This window comes from Zingiber officinale, chromosome 2A (assembly GCF_018446385.1).
Source record: "Zingiber officinale cultivar Zhangliang chromosome 2A, Zo_v1.1, whole genome shotgun sequence".
Taxonomy (NCBI): domain Eukaryota; kingdom Viridiplantae; phylum Streptophyta; class Magnoliopsida; order Zingiberales; family Zingiberaceae; genus Zingiber; species Zingiber officinale.
The window spans coordinates 127,183,042-127,204,500 of record NC_055988.1 but is presented as its reverse complement, the minus strand read 5'-3'; the positions used below and the strand labels follow the sequence as shown (position 1 = coordinate 127,204,500).

Here is a 21,459-nt window from a genome sequence, read left to right as displayed (position 1 = left end):
TATAGAGTACTATACCCACCTATACCCACCTTCTTACCCATCCTATAGGGGGCCGGCCAAGCTAGCTTGGAGACCAAGCTAGGGCCGGCCATGGGTATGTTCATGGGTGAATTCATGTGGCCGGCCCTATTAAAATAAAAAGGAATTTTAATTTTAAATTTTTCTTATGTGGATAATATAATTTAAAAGAGAGTTTAAAAATTTAAATCCTTCTTTTTATAAGATTTTACAAAAGATTAAGAGAAGAGTTAAAATCTCTTTCCTTATTTGTAGATTAAAAGGTTGATTTTAATTTTGGTAAAAAATTTCCTTTTAATTATATTCATGATTTAAAAGAAAGTTTAAAAATTAAAAATTCTCTTTTATTAGTTTCTACAAAAGATTAAGAAAAGATTTAATATATTTCCTTATTTGTAGATTGAAAGGAGATTTTAATTTTTAGAGATAACTTTCCTTTTTGGAAATTATCCACATGTTTAAAAGAAAGATTTTAATTTATAAAATTTCTTTTTATTAACCAATCATGAAGGGATTAAAATTATTGGAGAAATTTTTATAAATTTCTAGAAACAAATTAGGAAGTTTTAATTTTTGTTTTAATTAAAACTCTCCTTGTTTTGGGGAGAAGAGTGGCCGGCCATTATAATTTGAAAAGAGAAGATTATTTTAATTAAATAAATTTTCCTTTTCAATGGCAAAAGAATTAAGGAAGTTTTTATTAGATTTTCCTTATTTGCCAAGACCAAGAATTATAAAAGAGGGGGTAGAGGAGGCTTCAAGGCTAACGACTCTATTCTATTTTTCCTCTCTTTTCTCCTTGGGTGTGGCCGGCCCTTTCTTTCCTCTCCTCCCCTTTGTGTGGCCGAAACCTTCTCATGGTGGAGATAGCTTTGGTGGTCGGATCTAAGAAGGAGAAGAAGGAGAGAAAAGAAGCCTCTTTTCTAGCATCCCTTGGAGCATGGTGGTGGTGGCCGAACCTCTTCATCCTAGGAGAAGTTTTGATGGCCGAAACTTGTAAGGAAGAAGAAGGTGCTTGGTGGTTCTCATCTCGGAAGATCGTTGCCCACACAACGTCCGAGGTTAGAAGAGGAATACGGTAGAAGATCAAGAGGTCTTTCTAAAAGGTATAACTAGTAATTTTTGTTTCCGCATCATACTAGTTATTTTTGGAAATAATACTAAATACAAGAGGCATACGATTCTAGAGTTTCGAATTTGTTTTCGATATAGTGTTCTTTTGTTTTTCTTTCCCTTGTGATTTGATTGTTCTTTTCGGTTAACCTAAAGTTATTTTAGGAAATTAAATATTAGCTTTCCATAAAAGGTTCTGTCTAGTCGGTGGTAGTTGCTCCCATATCCAAGAAGGTCATGTGCCTCGCCACGTCAGTACTGGGAATCAATTATGGAAATTAATATTTAATGGAATTAATAACTTAAGGTGATTTGGGTCGAACGTGTTAAGTTCCGCAGGAGACCCAAGTCAAAACCTAAAAGAACGAATAGATTAAGTTTTGGATCAAATGTGTTAAGTTCCGCAGGCGATCCAAAATTTAATTTAAAAGAACACATGGTAGCTAGGAAAAGGTTCAGACCTTTGTACAAAATTTTTGTACAGTGGAACCTCTAAGTTTTCCGAGTAGCAACCAACAGGACCCTCATGGGCGGAGGGTCAAAGACACGTGGAGGTCAACCCCAAGTTCGAGCCGAACGAAGGATGTCGGGCCGAGCGGAAGCATGCCGGGCAGAACGGAAGGATGCCCTGCCGAACGGAAGGATGCCGGGCTGAATGGAAGGCTGCCCTACCGAACGGAAGGATGCCGGGCTGAACGGTAGGATGCCGGACCGAACGGAAGGATGCCCTGCCGAACGGAAGGATGCCGGGCTGAATGGAAGGCTGCCCTGCCGAACGGAAGGATGCTGGCCTGAACAGTAGGATGTCGGACCGAACGGAAGGATGCCCTGCCGAATGGAAGGATGCCGGGCTGAACGGAAGGATGCCGGGCCGAACGGAAGGATGCCCTGCCGAACGGAAGGATGCCGGGCCGAACGGAAGGATGCCAAGCCGACCTGACATTCGGCCAGGAGCTTCCCGGGCCGGACAGAAGACAACCCGACCATGGGCGGCTTTTCGACGCTCATAGTGAAAAGGGTCACCTGGCCGAGCGGATAGCCCGCTCGGCCGAAGCATAAAGCATCGTTGCTATGGAACACTCTCAGCCGAGCACCCGGTCGGACCGATACCTATGCCCGGTCGGACTTATGCCTACCGAGCGGCTGGCCGCTCGGCGCAGGAACAGAAGAAACAAAAGGACAAAGGAAACATCGGGGGGACATCTCCTGACAGCGGGTATGTTCAACGACCAGGCCATATGCAAGATCTTACAACAGAGGATCCCGCTGTCCCATCATAGATGTGCTCGGACTGTAGCAGTATGGTGTCAGGTAAGCTCTTCTGACAAGCTCATACCGAGGTATGGACAGAGGACACGTATGCACCTCGGTATATGTGCCCGAGCCTCTTCACAGCTCTATATAAAGGGTCCTCACCCTTCGCCGAAGGTACGCATTCTTGCATATTCAAGGTCACTTCTTCGTTGTTCGCTTGCCTGACTTGAGTGTCGGAGGGTCGTCGCCGGGAACCCCTTCCCGGCCCGACTTCTGTGCAGGTTCACCGGAGGTCCGGGCGGATAGTCAGGAGATCTACGTCAGCCGCTTGGAGAGCGCCACGTGCCCAGCGTCCGTTGATTCAACTTTCGGACAGGATCACCAAACTCAAACCAACTCAAACCAAGTTTAAATTAAAAGTTCGATAACATCTAAACGAACTAAACTCAAGCCAAGATTTAAACAAACTCAAGCTCATAAAAAAAAAACCAAGCTAAACTTGAACAATTATTTCAAAAGTTTAATTCATTTTAAGTTCGGCTTAACTTGACATGATTCAATTATTTTATCAAATAAATTATTAAATACCTTAAAATTCAACTCGGTTCGGCATGACTATGTAAATAAATATTTTAAAAATTTAATTTATTTTAAGTTCAGCTTAATTTGACATGACCCAATTATTTTATCAAATAAACTATTAAATACCTCAAAATTCAACTCGATTCGGCTTGACTACATAGTGTTTGGCTCTCAATTTGTTTAAGATGCCCTCATGTCACATTGTGCCTCGGGCATGCAAAGTTCCGGATGGGAATCATTACCGTTCGTTTCTTATCGGACGGTCCTGATGTTCCCGAACTCGCTTCAGCCACCATATATTCCGGATTCATCTGTTAGCTGAAGAGTCGTTTCTTCCTCAAGTCAGGGAAGAGAGAGACGTGAGAGGAAAGAGGAGCAGAGAGCGATCGGCATGGCTCCCGAACCCGAGGACGAGATCAACGAGAAGAACCCTCGCCCACTCGACGAGGACGACATCGCCCTCCTCAAAACCTACGTGAGTACCCTCTTCGTCTTCCTCGTTCCTCTCTTCGATCTGCCATTTAAGCATCGCTTTTGTTTCCTTTTGTCTCTTCTTACCGCTGTTTGAGTCTAGATTGGGGATTTTGCAGTTGTGGTGTCGTTTAGGGTTTTCTATCGAGAAGTCCTAAGTTGTACTTGTCTTCGTCGCTTCCACAACGGATCCGTTTAGGGTTTCTACTGCTCAGGGGATGAATTAGAATTTTTGCTTGAGCGAGGAAAATATTTGAGTTATTAGTTGAGGTAGTTTTTTTATTCTAATTTTTCTGATTTTAGTGCGAGAATCGGCGTCAATAGAAAATAATTTTCTGAATCTACGCTCTTCAACTATTAAGTATTGGGTTTTCATTTGTGTTGGTCTGTTGCTTGTGACTTAACTGAATCAGGCTTCTTGCTGGCGTAGTTCCAATGTTTCTATGTTGGATCTCTGGTGCTGATTGTTGTTTACTATGGCTTGTGGATCTCTAGATTTGACTTCATGTGTTTGGACGTCATATTCCTGTTCTTATTCCTTTTGATAATATTTGATGGCAGGGTTTGGGACCTTACTCTACAAACATTAAGAAGGTGGAAAAGGAAATTAAGGAATTGGCCAAGAAGGTTAACGATCTATGTGGTATGCTTGGAAATTGATGTTTTTATCCTTCGTTGTAGCTAAAGGTTAATGCGCAATCATTGGTATTAAATACTTTTCAGGGGAAAAGGCTTGTTCTTGAGTAAATAAAATTCCATATTAATTTAATACTGGTGTTATATATAATGTAACAAATCTAGATTGGTAACTTGATGGTTTTTGATACCTCTTTGCATTTTTTGCATTAATGTATACATAGTTCCCATTTTGGATATATTTAAGTTGTTTAAAAACATCCCTCACCTTATATGAGTAATGTAAACAGATCATAGGGTTAGGTCTAAGCCAATTATATGCATCCAGAAATCATCTTAGTTTTTCACGTGAATTCTTGTTACAAGCATTTGCTGTTAAGTTCCTCAGAACTTTCATTCTTTAGTTTAATCATTTACATTTTAAAATTCTTTTAAGGTTATCGGATGAACATATATATGGATATATGTATATATATGCGTGTGGTTTTTAACAATTGGATGGAATAGTCGCTAGTTGTGTGCCCATCAAGTCTTTATATAAGTCAATCCTCGAGTTCATAGATCTGAAAGCTGATTAGATATTTTTTATGAAACTTTTTTGCTAAAATTATTTTGGTCTAGCAGGTGCATGGGAATTGATTTGCTTGTATTAGACATAAAATTAAGATAACGATGTCAAGTGAATCACTGAATGTATTTACATAGCAGCCTGGATGCGCACTTTTGGTTTATTTTCCCTTTAATATTTTCTTAGTGGGTAGAAATGCAGTGGCATCTTACTGTCACTTGAGATAATCTAGGAAACTTGGCCAATTTTGCCACATTTGAATTGAAGTTTGCTTGTCTATTGATTAATTCTCTCTCTTCCAACTATAGGAATCAAGGAATCTGATACTGGTCTAGCTGCACCAAGTCAATGGGATTTAGTCTCTGACAAGCAAATGATGCAGGAAGAACAACCTCTTCAAGTAAGCAGATTCTTATGAGCTTGTGTATTATTAATTTTCTTATTTTTGCTTAAAGTGGTTGTTTATTTCACTTGAAGGTTGCAAGGTGTACTAAGATTATCAGTCCAAACACAGAAGATGCTAAATATATAATTAATGTTAAGCAAATAGCTAAGGTATATTTTTTATGTTTTTTATTAATAATTTCAGACTGTTAATTAAAATTTGACAATTAATGTACAATGTAATCTCTCTCTCTCTCTCTCTCTCTCTCTCTCTCTCTCTCTCTCTCTCGTGTAGTTTGTGGTTGGACTGGGAGATAAAGTCTCCCCCACTGACATTGAAGAAGGGATGCGTGTAGGGTGAGTAAAATGTTTTATGAATTTTGTGTAGCTTTTCAATTCTTCAATGGTGTATTACTGACTGAATTACTAGAGAATTTTTCTCTCTAGAATGCTGCATGTTTTTTCAATTTTTCGTCTTTCAAAATTCAGGGTTGATAGGAACAAATATCAAATTCAGATTCCTTTACCTCCGAAGATTGATCCCAGTGTGACAATGATGACTGTTGAAGAGAAGCCCGATGTTACCTACAATGATGTAGGTGGATGCAAGGAACAAATTGAGAAGATGCGAGAAGTGCGTTTGTTACCTAATTTAGTTATAGCTGTGATCTAGTTATTTTATTGGCCATGTAGTTTTTGTGTTAATTAAATACCTTTTCCGAGGGTAACATCTCATACATTTAAGATTCTGTTTATTGTTTGTGGTTGTAACTAAGCAAATTAGATTGGATTATACCAAATGGTTATCAACTTCCACATCATCTTCTCGCTAACTTTTCCCCGTATCTTCAGGTTGTAGAGCTCCCCATGCTTCATCCAGAGAAGTTTGTCAAGTTAGGCATTGATCCTCCAAAAGGTGTCCTCTGTTATGGCCCCCCTGGAACTGGTAAAACTCTTCTAGCAAGAGCAGTAGCTAACAGAACAGATGCTTGCTTTATTCGTGTAATTGGAAGTGAACTTGTTCAAAAATACGTTGGAGAAGGTGCTAGGATGGTTCGTGAACTTTTTCAGGTTGTCAACCTTCCATATTAAATATCTTTTCATGTCATCTTTTAGTGTGCTCTTTTTTTTGTTGGTTATTTGTAATCTGTTCCAAACAAAATTTTCTAATATCCAGATGGCACGCTCAAAGAAGGCTTGCATTGTCTTCTTTGATGAAGTGGATGCAATTGGTGGTGCTCGTTTTGATGATGGGGTTGGTGGTGACAATGAAGTCCAACGTACCATGCTTGAAATTGTTAATCAGCTCGATGGTTTTGATGCTAGAGGAAACATTAAAGTTCTAATGGCTACCAACAGGTATGCTAATGGTTGTCAATTTATATTCTAAATTTAATTGACCTGCTGCATCTATGGTAATAGATCAGCATAGTGGCTCTACTATCCAAAGACTGAAAGTTGATACCATTTACATATCTGATTTTCAATGCAAACTTTGATAACTGCAGTTAGCTTCTAATTGTTTGTGTGTGAGAGAGAGTGAGCGAGTGAGATTCTGCTTGTCTTTATTTGGAGTGAAATAATGCCATGTGTGAGTGAGAAGAGATAGTGCTTGCCTTGGTTTAGGAGTGAAATAAGTCATTCAAGAGAGATTATCTCTTGGGATTGTAACTATGTGAATTCCTGAAATGGTTAATTGAACATCAGATGTCTTCAATCTACTGGCCATAATATGTAGTCTTTCCAGACTATAGAACTTTCATAAATGTTTCAACACTGGTGGCATTAGTAGTTGCCCTATATTACTAAGACTTGCAATCTAAGATAAATTGATTTTCTTTCTTTCTAAATAATGCAGGCCTGATACTTTGGATCCTGCACTATTGCGTCCTGGACGGTTAGATCGTAAGGTTGAGTTTGGCCTACCTGATTTAGAGGGTCGAACGCAAATATTCAAGATCCACACCAGGACAATGAACTGTGATAGGGATATCCGGTTTGAGCTTCTTGCTCGTCTCTGCCCCAATTCCACTGGTGAGAAAACTTGGCTTTTAAGGCCACGAATGTCTCTTGCATGATTGGGCTAAAATACAAATAATAAATTCTGAAAATTCTTTAATTAGTGTCTTGGTAGATTTTTAATTTTAGATTTGGATAAGATAAATGATAATTTATTTCATCATTATTCAACACAATCAGATAATTAGAATTTAAATGCTGATGGTGTTGGTTCTTCAGGTGCTGATATAAGAAGTGTGTGCACTGAAGCTGGTATGTACGCTATTAGAGCAAGAAGGAAAACTGTTACGGAGAAAGATTTCCTTGACGCAGTGAATAAAGTCATCAAAGGTTACCAAAAGTTTAGTGCCACGCCCAAGTACATGGTGTACAACTAAGTAAATCCTCGAGGAACACTATCCTTTCCTCTCGCATGCTATTAGTCATCTCATAACAATACTTGATATGGTGGTGAAAGTTTATTGTTCAATTCAATTAAGTTCCTGAATTGTCTAAAAGAAGGATGTAGTAGTTTAAATGAGATTGCGGTTGCATAAATATCTTACAAGAACACAGTCTGCCTAAAGAATTTCTCTATTTCAAGAGCACGGTATTTTGTGATGTACTTGATTTAGAATTTCAAGTCAGGATGATTTTAATACTTACATATATTTTCAAAAGTTTCTAGTTAGATCTTTCATATTCACTGAAGTAAAAAAAAAGAAAAAGGTGCAGTTGAATGGTGGCAACTTTTTTGCATGGCCATTATTGCCGTCTAATGCAATGTTGCAACCTTGTGTACGCTTCCTGTCAAACTCTCTTTCTGCTCGCAGTGCAAGAAGCCAATTGTTGTTCGATGAAGATGGACCACTCTGCAATTTTGAATGGAGGAGAGTTCTGTCCCTCTCTAATCTCTCACAGCGCAACCCTTTAGTGAGAACTTCATCAAAACCTCCGAAGCTGTAGAATCCATAGCCTCTTCAATTCACACGCACAGTCAATTTCTTGGTCGCCTTACCACTGCTCCCAAGGCGATTCAAGCTGTCGGCCTAAGATTTTTATATTAGAAATAGGTCTGCAAATCCAACACTTAGTTGCTGTTCTTCTCTATATCAGTGCATTGTCCATATTTGACCACTAGTAAACTATCTTCATAGCCCTGCAGCAAAGCAACAAGACACATGATACACAGAACCCCTTGTCAATTGGCCAGCGTGCTCTCCAGCCAACCCACTGTTCACCTGTTGGACCTTTCTTCTTTATATCGCCTGTCGAAGCCTCCTTTTTCTCTTGCAGGCTCTTCTACACATTGCATGAGGCGCGTTTTTAAAGGTCTTTCACAAAAAAGGCCTGCAAGTTTTTTCCCTCCTGCAAAAGTCTGACAACTCCAGCAATTCAAGCGGCTGAGTTTTGTAAAGACCCTCGAAACGATTGAGCTCGAGGAAGCCCCATGGAGCTCAAGGAACCTTCGTTTCTGCAAGCCACTGGAAGGGTAAAGCGCTCTCTCTCTCTCTCTCTCTCTCTCTCTCTCGTCTTCTTCTTGCAATGTGCATGAATTGGCGATTGATTCCTGTTGTGTTGTTTTCCCTCAGCATTCACTAGACAGTGACTCGACCTTCTACAGCAATGGCAACCCGTTTGCAGACACCTTGCCTGATCCACTCTGCAAGATCAACCTCAAGGAGACGTCGGAGTTTGTGAAGGCACTCCCGGTGCCGTCTAGGTTTAGCGTAGACAGCAGGAGCGTTCTTCTAAAGTCCACGAGCCAAAGAAGTAAGGAAGGACTGAACTTGATGGGCCAGAGAGGAGTGGAGAGCCCTTCCACTCCTTATAGGGCTGCCATCAGCTTCAGCCCAGGCCATCCTTACAGGAAGAACGTCCCTTCTAAGTGGGATGATGCTGAGAAGTGGCTCATCAGCAGCTCATGCCATGAATCACCTGCTCATCTCACAAAACTCAGACAAAGTGGGGTTTTCCCTCAGAAAGGTGGCTCCTTTGAGGAGAAGAAGGCACCGAGCTCCACAGTTCCAAGCTTTGATGAGCCATTCATGCGTGTTGATCCAAATTTATCTTCCAATAAAGCCTCCACAGATGTTCTTCTCAAAGGTTTGATTTCTTTGCTCATCGTTGGATTTTTCTCACTGTTAGTTGTTAGTTTGTTCTTCACTTTTCATGTCATTTTGGAAGCACTAAAATTCCTCTGTAAAGATCTTGAAAATTGAAATGATTTCTTTGCACACAGCCAGTGCAGATTTTACTTCTTTTTCTTATGAAAGATAATTGTTGAAGTTTACACTATTAGGGCTGTAATTTGTTCATTTTGAAAGTTTTTTGTTTATTTAATATGTTGATAAGAGTTTTATTATGAACATGGTTCAATAATATTGTTCACTTGTTCACAAATATTATTCATTAACATTAACAAGCTAAACGCATATGTGTTCAAGTTTGTTTATTTGTTTAGTTTAACGAGTTCTAGCTTGTGTGTATTATATGAATATAAACAAACTACCAAACCGAACATTAAGTTTGTTCACGAACATTCGATTCATTTATAGCCCTATGCACTATTATCTTGTTCAATAGACAACATCATTCTCCCTGCCAAGGCTCTTTAGAATGATTCTGTGATCTTTAAGTAGTATAATTCGTGTCGATCTTTGCAAGATTGTAATGTTCATCGATTTTTAGTCGTCCAAAAATGTTACACATTCATGCAAACTGCAAATATTTGATTGCAGATAAGTTTACAGACAATGTGGAGCAGCAGCCACATTCCTATTTCAGATACTCAGAGCCATCTAAAGAAGGCTTTTTCTTCGGAAGTTCATACTTTGTGTGCAAGAACGACGACACAACCGCAGAGCTCATGGAGCCTCAGCGCAGAGACACAGGCACCGAAATGACTCCTTTAGGGAGCTCAATGCCAACAAGATGCCATACTCCAATCAAGAGCTCTTCACCAGCAAGGCACAACACTCCTGCTGATAGGTCTGGGCCTTTGGTTCCCTGCAGCACCAGTATTGCTATTTCCGAGCTCAAGGACTGCCATTTTGCGAAACTTGAGCTCGGTGCTCAGTATCACTCGGTTGTCTCGAACTGGAGTTCAAGAGAAGAGGAAGAAAAGGAGGTGTCGAAGAGCTTGAGGCATTTAGAAATTACTGATGGAAGCAAGAACATTGGTGCAGCCAGGGCTTACGCATGGGAGGAAGATGAGAGGAAGAAAAGCTGTATCAGGTTGATAATTTCTCATTTACATTTAGACCGTTCAGTTTGACGATTGATTTTATCCTCAAATGAGTTTCTTCAATTATCAGATACCAGCGAGAAGAAGCGCGAATTCAAGCTTGGTTAAATCTTCAGAATGCCAAAGCAGAAGCACAGTCTAGAAAATTGGAGGCAATGGAAATTGTCACTTACTCTTGTCATTTTTTTCTTCCAGAAAATATCATAACGAAACTGAAAACGAGCTGACTGATTGTCGAGAATGATGATTTTTACAGGTGAAGATACAAAAGATGAGATCTAGTTTGGAAGAGAAGCTGATGAAGAGGATGGCAATTGTTCACCGGAAAGCCGAGGAATGCAGAGCAGCAGCTCAACAACAGCACTTGCAACAGTTGAGAGCATCAGAACAAACACAAAAGATGAAGAGCCAGCGCAATTCTCACTTGTCGATAGACAAAAAATGTGGCTGTTTCCCTTGCAAAGGCCAGGTTTGATACAAACAAAAAGATCATGTGTTGTACTTGGTAGACCAAAAAATACATGAGAAAAACTTCATTCCTTTTTTGTAGGAGAAAAGTTTGAAAGAAAGTTCCTCTAGATTTCACTATAGAATTGTCACTTAAGGAACACTTCTAAAAGCATTCTTCATTAACTTCATTTAGATTAGGGCGGTAAACGAGTCAAGGTTTGTGGTGCTCAAGTTTGTTTGATAAGATAACCAAGTCAAGTCGAGCCTAAAATGAACCAAGCTGTTAAAATAGTTATTCAAGTTTGACTTGTTTTTTTTTTACAAGCTTGAGCTTAGTTGAAGCTTGTCTTGAGTTTGGTTCATTTATATGTCATCGAGCTCTTAATTAAATTTGCTTGTTTGTTTGAATTTTTTTATATTTTTATGTTTGTTTGATTGGTTGTTGAGTTTGATAATAAAAATTATTTGTTCATTTTGAAAGTTTCTTAATTTATTTATTATGTTGATAAAAGTTTTATTGATGAACATGTGTTACAAACTTTATTTGTGAAAATTGTTCATAAACATTATTCATTAACAGTAAACAATTTCTATTCATGAATATTAACAAGTTACATGAATGAATTTATGTTTGTTTATTTAGTTTAGTAAGTTCAAGACTGTTTATATAATTGACTTAATGTGTATTAAATAAACATAAACAAACTCTTATCAAATTGAACATCAAGTTTGCTCACTAATGTTTAAACTTGCTTATGAATGTTTGATTTATTTACCATCCTAATTTAGGTAGCATTAAGAAGAAAGGCTAACAAAAAAACACATGTTACAGCCTCCACGAGTAATTTAGCATCATCGAACTATTCAGATTTAGTTGCTAACAGTTTTACAGTCACAGACTAGGCCTAGCAAACATGTTAGGCTGGAGAGATGGAAGAGTGAAAATCAAAGTGTGTTAGGCTCCTAAAAGACTAAGAAAATGAGATTAAGAAATTCAAAGAAAGGAAAGAAACAGGTGAACAAATGGTGAGATTTCTTAATTCAACCATTGTGGAGAGCACAAACTTTCTTGGTACAAGAATTGAAAGAGTGTCAACAAACTCAACAGACAAAAGCACATCGCCGTTTTTTAGAGGGAACAAATTTTCTTTGTATAGAGTTATGAATCATGTGCTACTTTTTCTCCCTTCGAGGGCTGATGCGGCTGATTCAACATGTTCGAGTAAACAAACATATATCTTTTGCTTCAACAGATTGATTGTCTCGGCCAATCCTCTATCTGGTTCGGTGTCACCAGAATTTTGAAGTTGATCTAACCAGTTACTTGCTTCCTTAAGTTGCGAGAGTGTTCCTGCAATCAGCTCGTGGGACTCCTTTGCGTTCTCCCCACCACGATCCTTGGGACCCTTCTTCGTCGGTGGTGACTCCGCGGAGAAGCCAGTGTCGAGAGCATTTTCTAAGAAACCTAAGAACCACGACTGTGATTCTTTTCGGAGTTTGGCCCTTAGTTCTTGGATCTCATTCAGGCCATCTCCCCTCGCCCACTCCATCCTCTCATCGGTTAGGGACTCCACTGTGAATTTTGCAGAATTGGAATTGCTTTTATCACTACGCAAAGGCAATGTAAGTTTCTTGATCGACTTTTCTCCTTCAGCAAGTTGTCTCAGGATACCAGAGGAGCTATCTTGAGCTGCTATGCTTGGCTGATCTAAAAGCCGGTGAAGAGAAAAAAACTTCGCGAGAGCTATGTGGAGATTCTCCTCCACCGAAGACTTGCGTAGATCAGCAAATATGCTAAAACAAGACTCATAAGTTATCTCAATGCTGGTGGAACAACAACAAATAACGAAATGGGGCGAAACTATCAGAACAACAAGAAGATACTCACCCCAGGCCTTTAACAAGAGCTGCAGCAGCAGTTGCTTCTTTTTTCGCCTCCGCTACTATCAGAAAAGCTGTGTTTTTTCTTTTAATCATTCCCTATTAAAACAGAAATTCAGGTTACATGAAAAAAATGATGTAGAACATTCAACTTTCTTTTCAAAACAGAAACTGTAATATATAGAAGAAAAATACTACAACACAATCAAGTCTTATCCCACTAAGTGGGGTCGGCATATAGAAGAAAAATAATAGGGCAAAAATCAAAAGGTATCTTTTTATATTGGAATCAGTCAAAAGTGTATCATTTGTTATCAAAATAATGTCCAATCCAATTATTGTATATTTTACTTTCCGAAATTGTCCTTACTTTTGGCGTTGTTGTAGTAGTTATAAGTTCATAGCTTCTACATAAATATAGCCGTTATGATATGTAGCAATTACATAATTATAACAGTTATGATTTCATAGCTGCTATAGCATAGACATTTTAATTTGACACATTTTAGCTTATAATATAGATTCATCTTTGGTCAATATTAATTAATATTAAATTGTAGCAATACTTTAACTTTTATTAATACTAATCATATTGTGATGTAGCAATTACATAGCTATCAATATGAGCACTTTATTTCTAGCCAATATTGGTCAACACTAATTACGTTGGTCAATATTATATTATAGTAGAGTCAATATTGCGTGGTAGAAGATATGGTCCTGTAACTACTATAATTATATAGTAGCTACGAACTCATAATTGTTACAACAACACCAAAAGTAAAAGTAGTTTCAGAAAGTAGAATATATAGTAGTCGAATGATGTTCTCTTTTCATAATAAATAAAAAGGACATCCTTTTGAAGATCCCAATAAGATCATCTAACATGCAAACCTAACATTTGTCGGTGTAAAAATTACTTTGACATATTCCAAGAAGAAGAAGAAGATTAAGATACTCAGCAGAATGTTGATGCTTTTGATGTCACTAAACTTGGTTTATCACATAGAATGACATCAAACTTATCGACAACCAATAAGTTGGATGAAACATTTAAATACATTTGGAAGGGGAGCCTTGGCGCAACAGTAAAGTTGTTGTCATGTGATCAAAAGGTCACGGGTTCGAATCCTGAAAACAGCCTCTTGCAAAAAGCAAGGTAAGGCTGCGTACAATGGATCCTTTCCCGAGACCCCGTATAGCAGGAGCTTCATGTACCGGGCTACTCTTTTTTTTTTTTTTTGAATGGATGATCAAACAAGAAGAATGATAGAAAAAAGGTCATTGTTTAAATGTGAGTGATAGGTTTGTTCCTACTTCCTGGTGATTCAGGTCTTCAGATGTTGCAGTTGTGTATTAAAATTGAACAGATCAAATAATTTTACTCTACTCTTATCTGATGGATAAACAAAATGAACTCTCCCTTTTATCGAGCCTCGACTTTGCATATCAAAGACACTGTAACCTTAAAATGAAACTTAAGCCCCCAACATCAGTGATTAGACTCTGGAATTAACTTATAATGCTGTTGATTACCTTCCCAGGCTTGATTAGACTGGCAGGAAGAGATTCCCATGGGATGGCATCCACAAGTTTTCTTCTATTGCTGCTTGATGAAGAGTAAACTGAGTCGGAAGGCGCTATCTTCTTTACGATACGACTAGACTTGGCAGGTACTGTCTTTGGAACTTTTGAATCGCCTTTTAGGTCATCGACTGAACTTTCCTGCTTTACGTCGACTATTTTATTTTGGTTGCATGGGATTATAGTTTTCGCCTGTAATACTAGCACCAACGACAACTATCAATCATCTAATATATAAAAAAAGAATGCATTAGTTGATTTGAATGCTTACCTTGACATTTAGGCTCTTGCTTGGCCCCCAAAGGAACAACAACTATGACCTTTTCTTCGACCTTTTGACTGGGTGGTGAGTTGGTTTCAGAAGTAGAATTTCTCATGCTACTCCTTGAAACACCTTGCATGTATCGAGATGCAACCACATTCTTCTCCTCTTTGATGACCACTTTCTGTTTTGTCCTCCCTTTGTCGGCTTTAGATAACTCGTATGTCTTTGAAGTTTTCTTCTCCTGATCTTGTGTTTCAAAATTATCAGGAAGGACTAGCATGTCCATTAGGTCCTTTGGGTTCCCTATGCATGGGTTCCTTCCGGGCAGAGGTCGCACGCCAACAAGGACAGGGACTGGGGTTCCAGCCTCCACTTTGTCAATGTAGATGAATTGGCCGAGTTGCAACTTGTTCGTTAAGATAAGGTCATTGTCGTCTTTCGATAAGGAAACATATGTGCAATGTGAAGAATCAGACACCTTTATGAAGAAACCATGATCTGGCCAAAGTTCTAAACCAGTTAACGCGGGTACGATGCTGACTACTTGAAGAAGGATAGACCGATGTTCGCCACATATTTTTACATCAGTGTTTAAGTTCTTGAGAAGCTTTATCAATACCCCAGGAGTAAGGGATGCCATTTTCTTGCACTTAACCTTTAAATACATTTGAAAAAAAAGACAATTGAGCATAGGACCAAGAACCAACACAAAGCATACCAAACGTAAATTTACCGAGAGAAATAATATTGAGTACACAAATTGAAAAGGAAAAAAAAGTAATTTAGTATGAGGTCAAAAGAAGAGCATTTTTCCATGGAAAGATAAAGACCTAAAATGTATAATTGACCATTGGTTTGATCAACACTTTCACTATATTGTTTGCAATTAATTGTTCACAATTAGTCAAATGATTTTATTCCACATACACAAATGTAGAATATGAACAAATGTTCCTTTCATAGAGCAGTTCATGGCCACAACATCTCTATATGTCAACTCTTCCGTTTTCTCAAAAAGGATCAATAAATATAAAACAATTAAAGAAGACAAACTGTGTACTCAAATCAATATACAGTTTATTCTACTGGGTCAAAGAAAAAATAAAATTACTTAAACTGAAAAAAGAGACAAGAATGCAATAACCCCTCCTCTCTGCTGCATTTAGTCAGACACATAGAGGGCGATTGTGGAGCAGAAGAAAGAAAGCTTTATTGGTTTAGCGGGTTTGTGTTCTTCCCTGCCCCCAATTACAAAACCTTCTCAGATGAACTATTTGGGTCCACCTTTTCACCAAAAAAATGCAAATGATAACTTGTGTGGCAAATCAATGCTTTCACTGTAAGCATGAATGATGGAGTCCTAAAACCATAGAACTAATCATAATCCATACCGATCAAAGTTAATAGGCCAAAGCTTCAAGGCAAAGAAACAAGCAGAAAATGGAAACCAAAAGGCAAGATTGAAGAAGTATGGCGTAAGAACACAAAACCGCCTTCAAGAACTCATCTTTACCAAACAAAGCAACCAAATGGAGAAGAAACGAAGCAGAATTCAGCAGAACACAAGCACCAAGAACTCTCTCTTTTTTTTTTCCTTCTTTTTTCCGATTGAACATCTCCAAGGCAACAAAAGGATCGAAAATAATCAAAAAAAAAAAAGAATTCTGAAACCAAGCTCAAGAATTGCATACCTGGGAGGGGAGGAGGGAGAGACTGCGCGCTAATCCATGCGATGGCGGAGGAGGAAGAACAGTGCGGCTTAAAACTGCTGCAGTTGGCACGTACGCCACGTAATGCTTTGGCGCGCCTGTCACGGCAGTTATCCCGTGGCCCCACGAGGCCAGCGGACGGCGGAGATGCAACGGTAAGATTGCGGGTGGACTCGAATATTGGAAGAGGGCGGGTGGTAGGGTAGGGTAGGGTAGGATTGGTTGCTGTTTACTTCCGCTGAAGGATTTGGTGTGGAGTTGTAGTCACGAAGGATAGGAAGTCGTGGAGTTTTGATAGAAACAATTTAACTTTATATATATATATATATATATATATATATATTTATTTATTTATTTTATATCTGTCTTAATATATTTTATTATTTTTTTTGAAAATCATCGTAATAACTCTTAAAATGGAGAGCACAACTACAACTACAACTACAGCTAACGATTAAGTAGAAGAATATCAAGTCAGCGGAAGATTATAGAATATGTTAGTTGATCATCACTTGCTACACTAAGATTTGAGAATCTTTGTAATGTAGTTTTAGTTGATCGTATCGAGTTTGTTGTGGATATGATGATATATTTGATAACTCGGTCATTTGACAACAAGAGCAAGACAAGGATTACATGTTTAGATGCCTTAGGTATAAGTTCTAACTATCGACGAGATTTGAGCGTCGTAATCGGCAATGTAGAGAATAGAACCCAAACATCAAGCTACTTTGCTTGCATTAAAAAAAAAGGCATAGAATACCTGAATTGGTATGGGAATAAGGACAAATAATTCGATTGGATCAAATGAAAAGAAGTGGGGTTTCGAGTTCAAGAACTTGCATTAGACGAACGAATCTCAAATACATTAATAGGGAGAACAGCTGAACAAGCATGAGCAAGAGGCTCAACTCAATGGCTCTCAGGAGCAAGCTCCTTCTAGCTAAAGAAGACTACTATGCTTCAGACGGAATGTCGCACGTCTGTGTGCACCCAGCGATCCAGGTGCCTGGATTAGAGATGCAGGCGTCCGAATTGAATCTAGCTGTCTGCATTCCTTGTTTTTTAATCAACATTTTCTAAAGAAATATTATATTTTGTGAGCATCTAAAATTTTTAATTTTGTAGACTATAATTCAAAAGGGAAGCTTGAACTCTGAGCTAAAATCTGATTAGCGTAAACTCATTATAACTCAACTCTTAAATTTTAAAATTTTAAATCCTAAATATATATAATATATCTCGTGAGTATCTAAAATTTTTAATTTTAGACATTATAATCTAAGAGGGAAGCATGAACCCAAGAGAGAAAATCTTATTGACTTAAACCCATTATAACCCAACTTCTAAATCTTAAAATTTTAAACCCTAAATATATATATAATATACCTGATCCTGTTCGAACCAAGAGTCAACGAACGCTGGGGATGCGGCGCTCCCTGCTGGATCCTCGAGTGCTCCGGTGAACCTGCAGCAAAACCGAGCCGGGAGGGGTGTCCCGGCGACGGCCCTCCGACGCTCAAGTCAGGTAAGCTACGATGAACAAAGTGGCTTCCAAAATCTCAGAATACGTACCTCACCGGCGAAACCTGAGGTTCTTTATATAGAGCTATAAAGGGTCTGGGCACGCGTACCTAGGTACATACGTGTCTTCTGTCCTTTCCTAGGTATGCGGCTGTCAGAAAGCTTACCTGACCCATATCGCTACAGTCAAAGCATGCCCTCGATGGGACAGCAGAATCCCCTGTCACAAGATTTGGAGCATGACACACACGTGAAACCTACCGGTTGTCAGAGGAGAAATCCTCGGGTCTTTTTCCTTGCTCCAAACTTGTCGTCCGAGCGGACAGCTCCCTCAACATCCGACCGGACATACGCAGTGGTTTACCTGTGCTTTGTGGAGACTAATAAACAGGGGCGCTTTATGACTGTGGCCGGTCAAAAGGTCAGCTCGGTCCGTGACCTTTTTAACTGAGCGTCGGAACCCCGATTTGACAGGGTGTCTTCCAACCATAAGCGCGAGCCAGCCGGACCCGGGTATTCGATTCCATCGGCCGGTGGCCCGGCTGCCGTCTCACGGTCGTCCGGCCGGACCACCTCTCCTCGGATGGGCTCGGTGACTTTCACTTGGCGTTGACTTTGCAAGAAGGGGCCCGCCTACTACGGATCACTTGCCTCCCTTCAAGTCTAGTCAAGGAGGCGAATAGTCCGACTGATGGACTGTGAGTCTAGCCGAACTCCTCAATGCTAATACTCTCCGCTCGGTCAGCCGTAGAAATATCCTTGAATGAATCAACGATGGCCTTCACCGGATCTCCTCGCGTTCTGCGCCAATCTTCGCCATCAAGGCCGATCATACCTTCATTAAATGCTCCGAATGATTGACTGCCACGTGGAGCAAGGCCACCAGAGTACGGAGGCGGTTGCATGATATTGTGATGTGATCGAAGCAATTCGAAATAAACGGCTAGATGTGTGCTTTGATTCCCGTGACCTGGATCCGACGGTGGAGGCCGCCCGGCCCTCACCCTATAAATTCTTCGTTTCCTTTTCACCTTCACACGCCTCCATTACCTCTACTGCTGCTCTCTGCGCTTTGGAGCTCCGGCGGTCTTGTTGCTGCCCTCTGACGCTCTCCGGCGCCTCTCCTCGATCCATCTCCCTTCAGTAAGGTTTTAGAGCTTTCCTCCTTCCTTTTCGGTATCGAATTCGCCTTTCTTCCCCTAGCTCCAGTCTTTGAAATTCCATTTCTTCGTCTTTGGAACTTCCTTTTGTGATTTCTCCTATTCGGATCATAGCCAGTTCCTCTCATCCCGAAGAACAATCCCTAGGCCCATGGTATACTACCATGCGGTCCCGTTTCGAACAACGGGATTTTGATATTTTGGCTGACAATTTCGAAATACCCGAGGATATCGAAGTTCGTCTAGCTGGTCCCGCCGCTCGGCCACACAGACCGCCGCGCGGTGGTTTCTGTGTCTTCCGCGACCAATTTACCGCCGGTCTGCGGTTTCCCGTGCATCCCTTTATAGCAGACGTCTGTAATTATTTTGGCGTGCCGCTCGGAAGTTTAGTACCAAATACCTTCCGTCTCCTCTGCGGCGTTGTCGTTTTGTTTAAGATTCACAACATTCCCCTCCGACCGGAGGTCTTCTTTTATTTCTATTATCCTAAGCAAGCCGAGCCGGGCACCTTTATGTTCCAAGCTCGGCCCGGTCTGGTCTTCTTCAATAAACTACCCACTTCCAATAAACACTGGAAGGACTATTATTTCTATATTCGCATGCCCGGTCAGCCCAACTTTCCGACCCAGTGGCAGGTCAATCTACCTCCTACTCCCGAGTTGAAGAAATTCAAGACCCGACCGGATTATCTTCACGCCGCAAATGTACTAGCCGGTCTGCGGCTTGACATCAACAAACTTCTCCACGAGGGAGTGATGTACATTTTTGGGCTGAGTCCTATATGGACCCCACTTCCAACTGGCTTCGGTAAGAATTTTGCTTGGGCACTTGCTTTAATTGCTAACTGATTTCTTCTTCTTTTCATGCAGCTGAAATCGTCATGGACTCGGTGATGGCCGGCGTTCTAAAGAGAAAGCGGCGCTGGAGGCCGCGGCGGCCAAGGAAATGGAGGCGCTGGGCATTACGGTCGGTTCACACGAAGGAGAGAGCGGCACCAATGCGCTCTCAACAGCAGGTGACCAGCGGAGCTCCCCCTCCAGGGAACCCACGGCCACCGAGGAAGGATCCGTCGGGAGGAGGAACAGCACGCCTAAGAGGCGCCGGTGGAGACTCATTGCCGGCTACCTCGGTCCAACCCCCGACCGGGCTGCGATCGCTAAAGGCAAGGCGCCGGTTCGAGACCATCTCGTCCGATCGGACGCCTCGACCGGGACGAGCTGCCTACTCCGGTTGAGGCTACTCCTCGACACTCTCCCCCGCCGCTGCTCAGCCAACGCCGACCGTCCATTCGCGAACTTCGCCACTCGATCCCCGGGCGATCCTCGGTCATGGCCTATACGAGTTACTCTTCATCTTCCAATGAAGAGTGTAGCCGACCGGCCCACCGCGCCCGAGCACACCATTACTTTGAAAGGGCCTCTCGCCGAGATGTGGGCCGACGCTCGGGCGCGAGTAGCAATGATCCCTCTCCAGAACTTAGCCAACAGCCATATGCAAGCGGCTACGGGGGTAAGTTTGTTGCTTTTTGAAGTTTTGTCTGAATATTTCCGCCCGACTTTTAACAAATGTGTCTTGCTTCAGATGGGTGGAAGAGATAGCTTTCTCCAACCGCCTGGCGAGGAGATAAGGCAACCGCGGGCGGCCGGTGGTCCGAGCGGCTCCCAAGGCCCTTCCTACTCCGTGCAAAAGAGTCAAGAAAGCTCAAACTCCTGGTCACCGAAAGTAAGAAAACAACCGACTGTGCCCACGCCCCTAGCCGAGTCCGAGCGACAAGTCAAGTCACTTGACACGAAGATAACTCGCCACCACTGAAGAACACACCATCTCCGATCCGAGAAGAAACGAGAGGCCCGGCCTGAGTTGAAGATAAAGGAGCTGACGGAGCAGCTCGACCGGGAGAAGGCAGGCCGCTCGGCCGATGCGGAGAAGATTGAAAGTCTGAATGAGGCCCTCACAAGCTCCCAGGCGACCTTCAAAGAATACCAGGATGCTGAGCCGAGCCGAGTCACCGCTCTCCGACAAAGCCACATCCGATCGCCCGAGTTCTCGGAGAAAATTTACGAGCGGATGTACTCGGCTTTCGACTTGGCCATGACGGCTACTATGACCTATCTGAAGTCGAAGGGCCTTCTTCCGGCGTCCACCAATATTCCGGCCGGCGATCAAGTGGAGCTCTTGAGCAACATTCCGAGGGACCTCTACGACTACATCGAGTAATTCTTGTAATTTCGCCGCTCGGCTGAACATGAATCTTTTTGTACTTAGGCCACTCGGCCTAAGGTTTTTAATTTTAATGAAATGTTTTCCTTTCGTGTACTCTATCTTATTGCATTGTCCACTTGCTAATACCCGTGCTGTCCGCTCGACCGCTATCACCCCTTTGGCATTCGAGGTGCATTCTTGCAAGTGTTTTCCCCAGCCCTTCCGTGCGGCCGAATATCATTCTGTGTTGCTAGCAAGACTCGCTCGTTATAGGCCGACCAGAACCTTTTATACCTCGAGTCTGAGCGGAACTTAGCGTCGGTCTAACTCGGTTGCGGGTAATTGCCGTGTCGACGATATTCCTCTCGGATTATTTTTAGACGCCGACGCGTCTCTTGATGTTTAACATCGGA

The 21,459-nt window shown here is 41.2% G+C and overlaps 3 protein-coding genes across 4 annotated transcripts; 2 read left to right on the top strand and 1 right to left on the bottom strand.

Annotated features, from left to right (window-relative positions):
* Positions 1-3,283: 3,283 nt before the first annotated feature.
* On the top strand, positions 3,284-7,627 carry LOC122042265 (26S proteasome regulatory subunit 7A-like). Its single transcript, XM_042602282.1, has 10 exons — positions 3,284-3,442; positions 4,000-4,081; positions 4,951-5,042; positions 5,120-5,197; positions 5,322-5,383; positions 5,516-5,660; positions 5,879-6,097; positions 6,204-6,385; positions 6,885-7,060; positions 7,265-7,627. Exons 1-10 carry the CDS (start codon positions 3,359-3,361, stop codon positions 7,420-7,422), a joined length of 1,278 nt encoding a protein of 425 aa, XP_042458216.1. The 5' UTR covers positions 3,284-3,358; the 3' UTR covers positions 7,423-7,627.
* A 137-nt stretch (positions 7,628-7,764) lies between these two features.
* LOC122042264 lies at positions 7,765-11,013 on the top strand. Of its 2 annotated transcripts, none has more exons than XM_042602281.1 (5): positions 7,765-8,097; positions 8,182-8,516; positions 8,617-9,130; positions 9,766-10,261; positions 10,342-11,013. In XM_042602281.1, exons 2-5 carry the CDS (start codon positions 8,475-8,477, stop codon positions 10,496-10,498), a joined length of 1,209 nt encoding a protein of 402 aa, XP_042458215.1. In that variant the 5' UTR covers positions 7,765-8,097; positions 8,182-8,474; the 3' UTR covers positions 10,499-11,013. The 2 variants fall into 2 exon arrangements, with proteins under 2 accessions (XP_042458215.1, XP_042458214.1); XM_042602280.1 differs by lacking the exon at positions 7,765-8,097 and having other exon boundaries at positions 8,313-8,516; positions 10,342-10,423; positions 10,528-11,013.
* A 724-nt stretch (positions 11,014-11,737) lies between these two features.
* On the bottom strand, positions 11,738-16,221 carry LOC122042263. The gene is made up of 5 exons (XM_042602278.1): positions 16,143-16,221; positions 14,458-15,106; positions 14,139-14,386; positions 12,610-12,701; positions 11,738-12,515 (listed from the first exon to the last, which is right to left on the bottom strand). The coding sequence occupies exons 2-5, from the start codon at positions 15,089-15,091 to the stop codon at positions 11,888-11,890; spliced, it is 1,602 nt and encodes a 533-aa protein (XP_042458212.1). The 5' UTR covers positions 15,092-15,106; positions 16,143-16,221; the 3' UTR covers positions 11,738-11,887.
* Between the last annotated feature and the right edge of the window lie 5,238 nt (positions 16,222-21,459).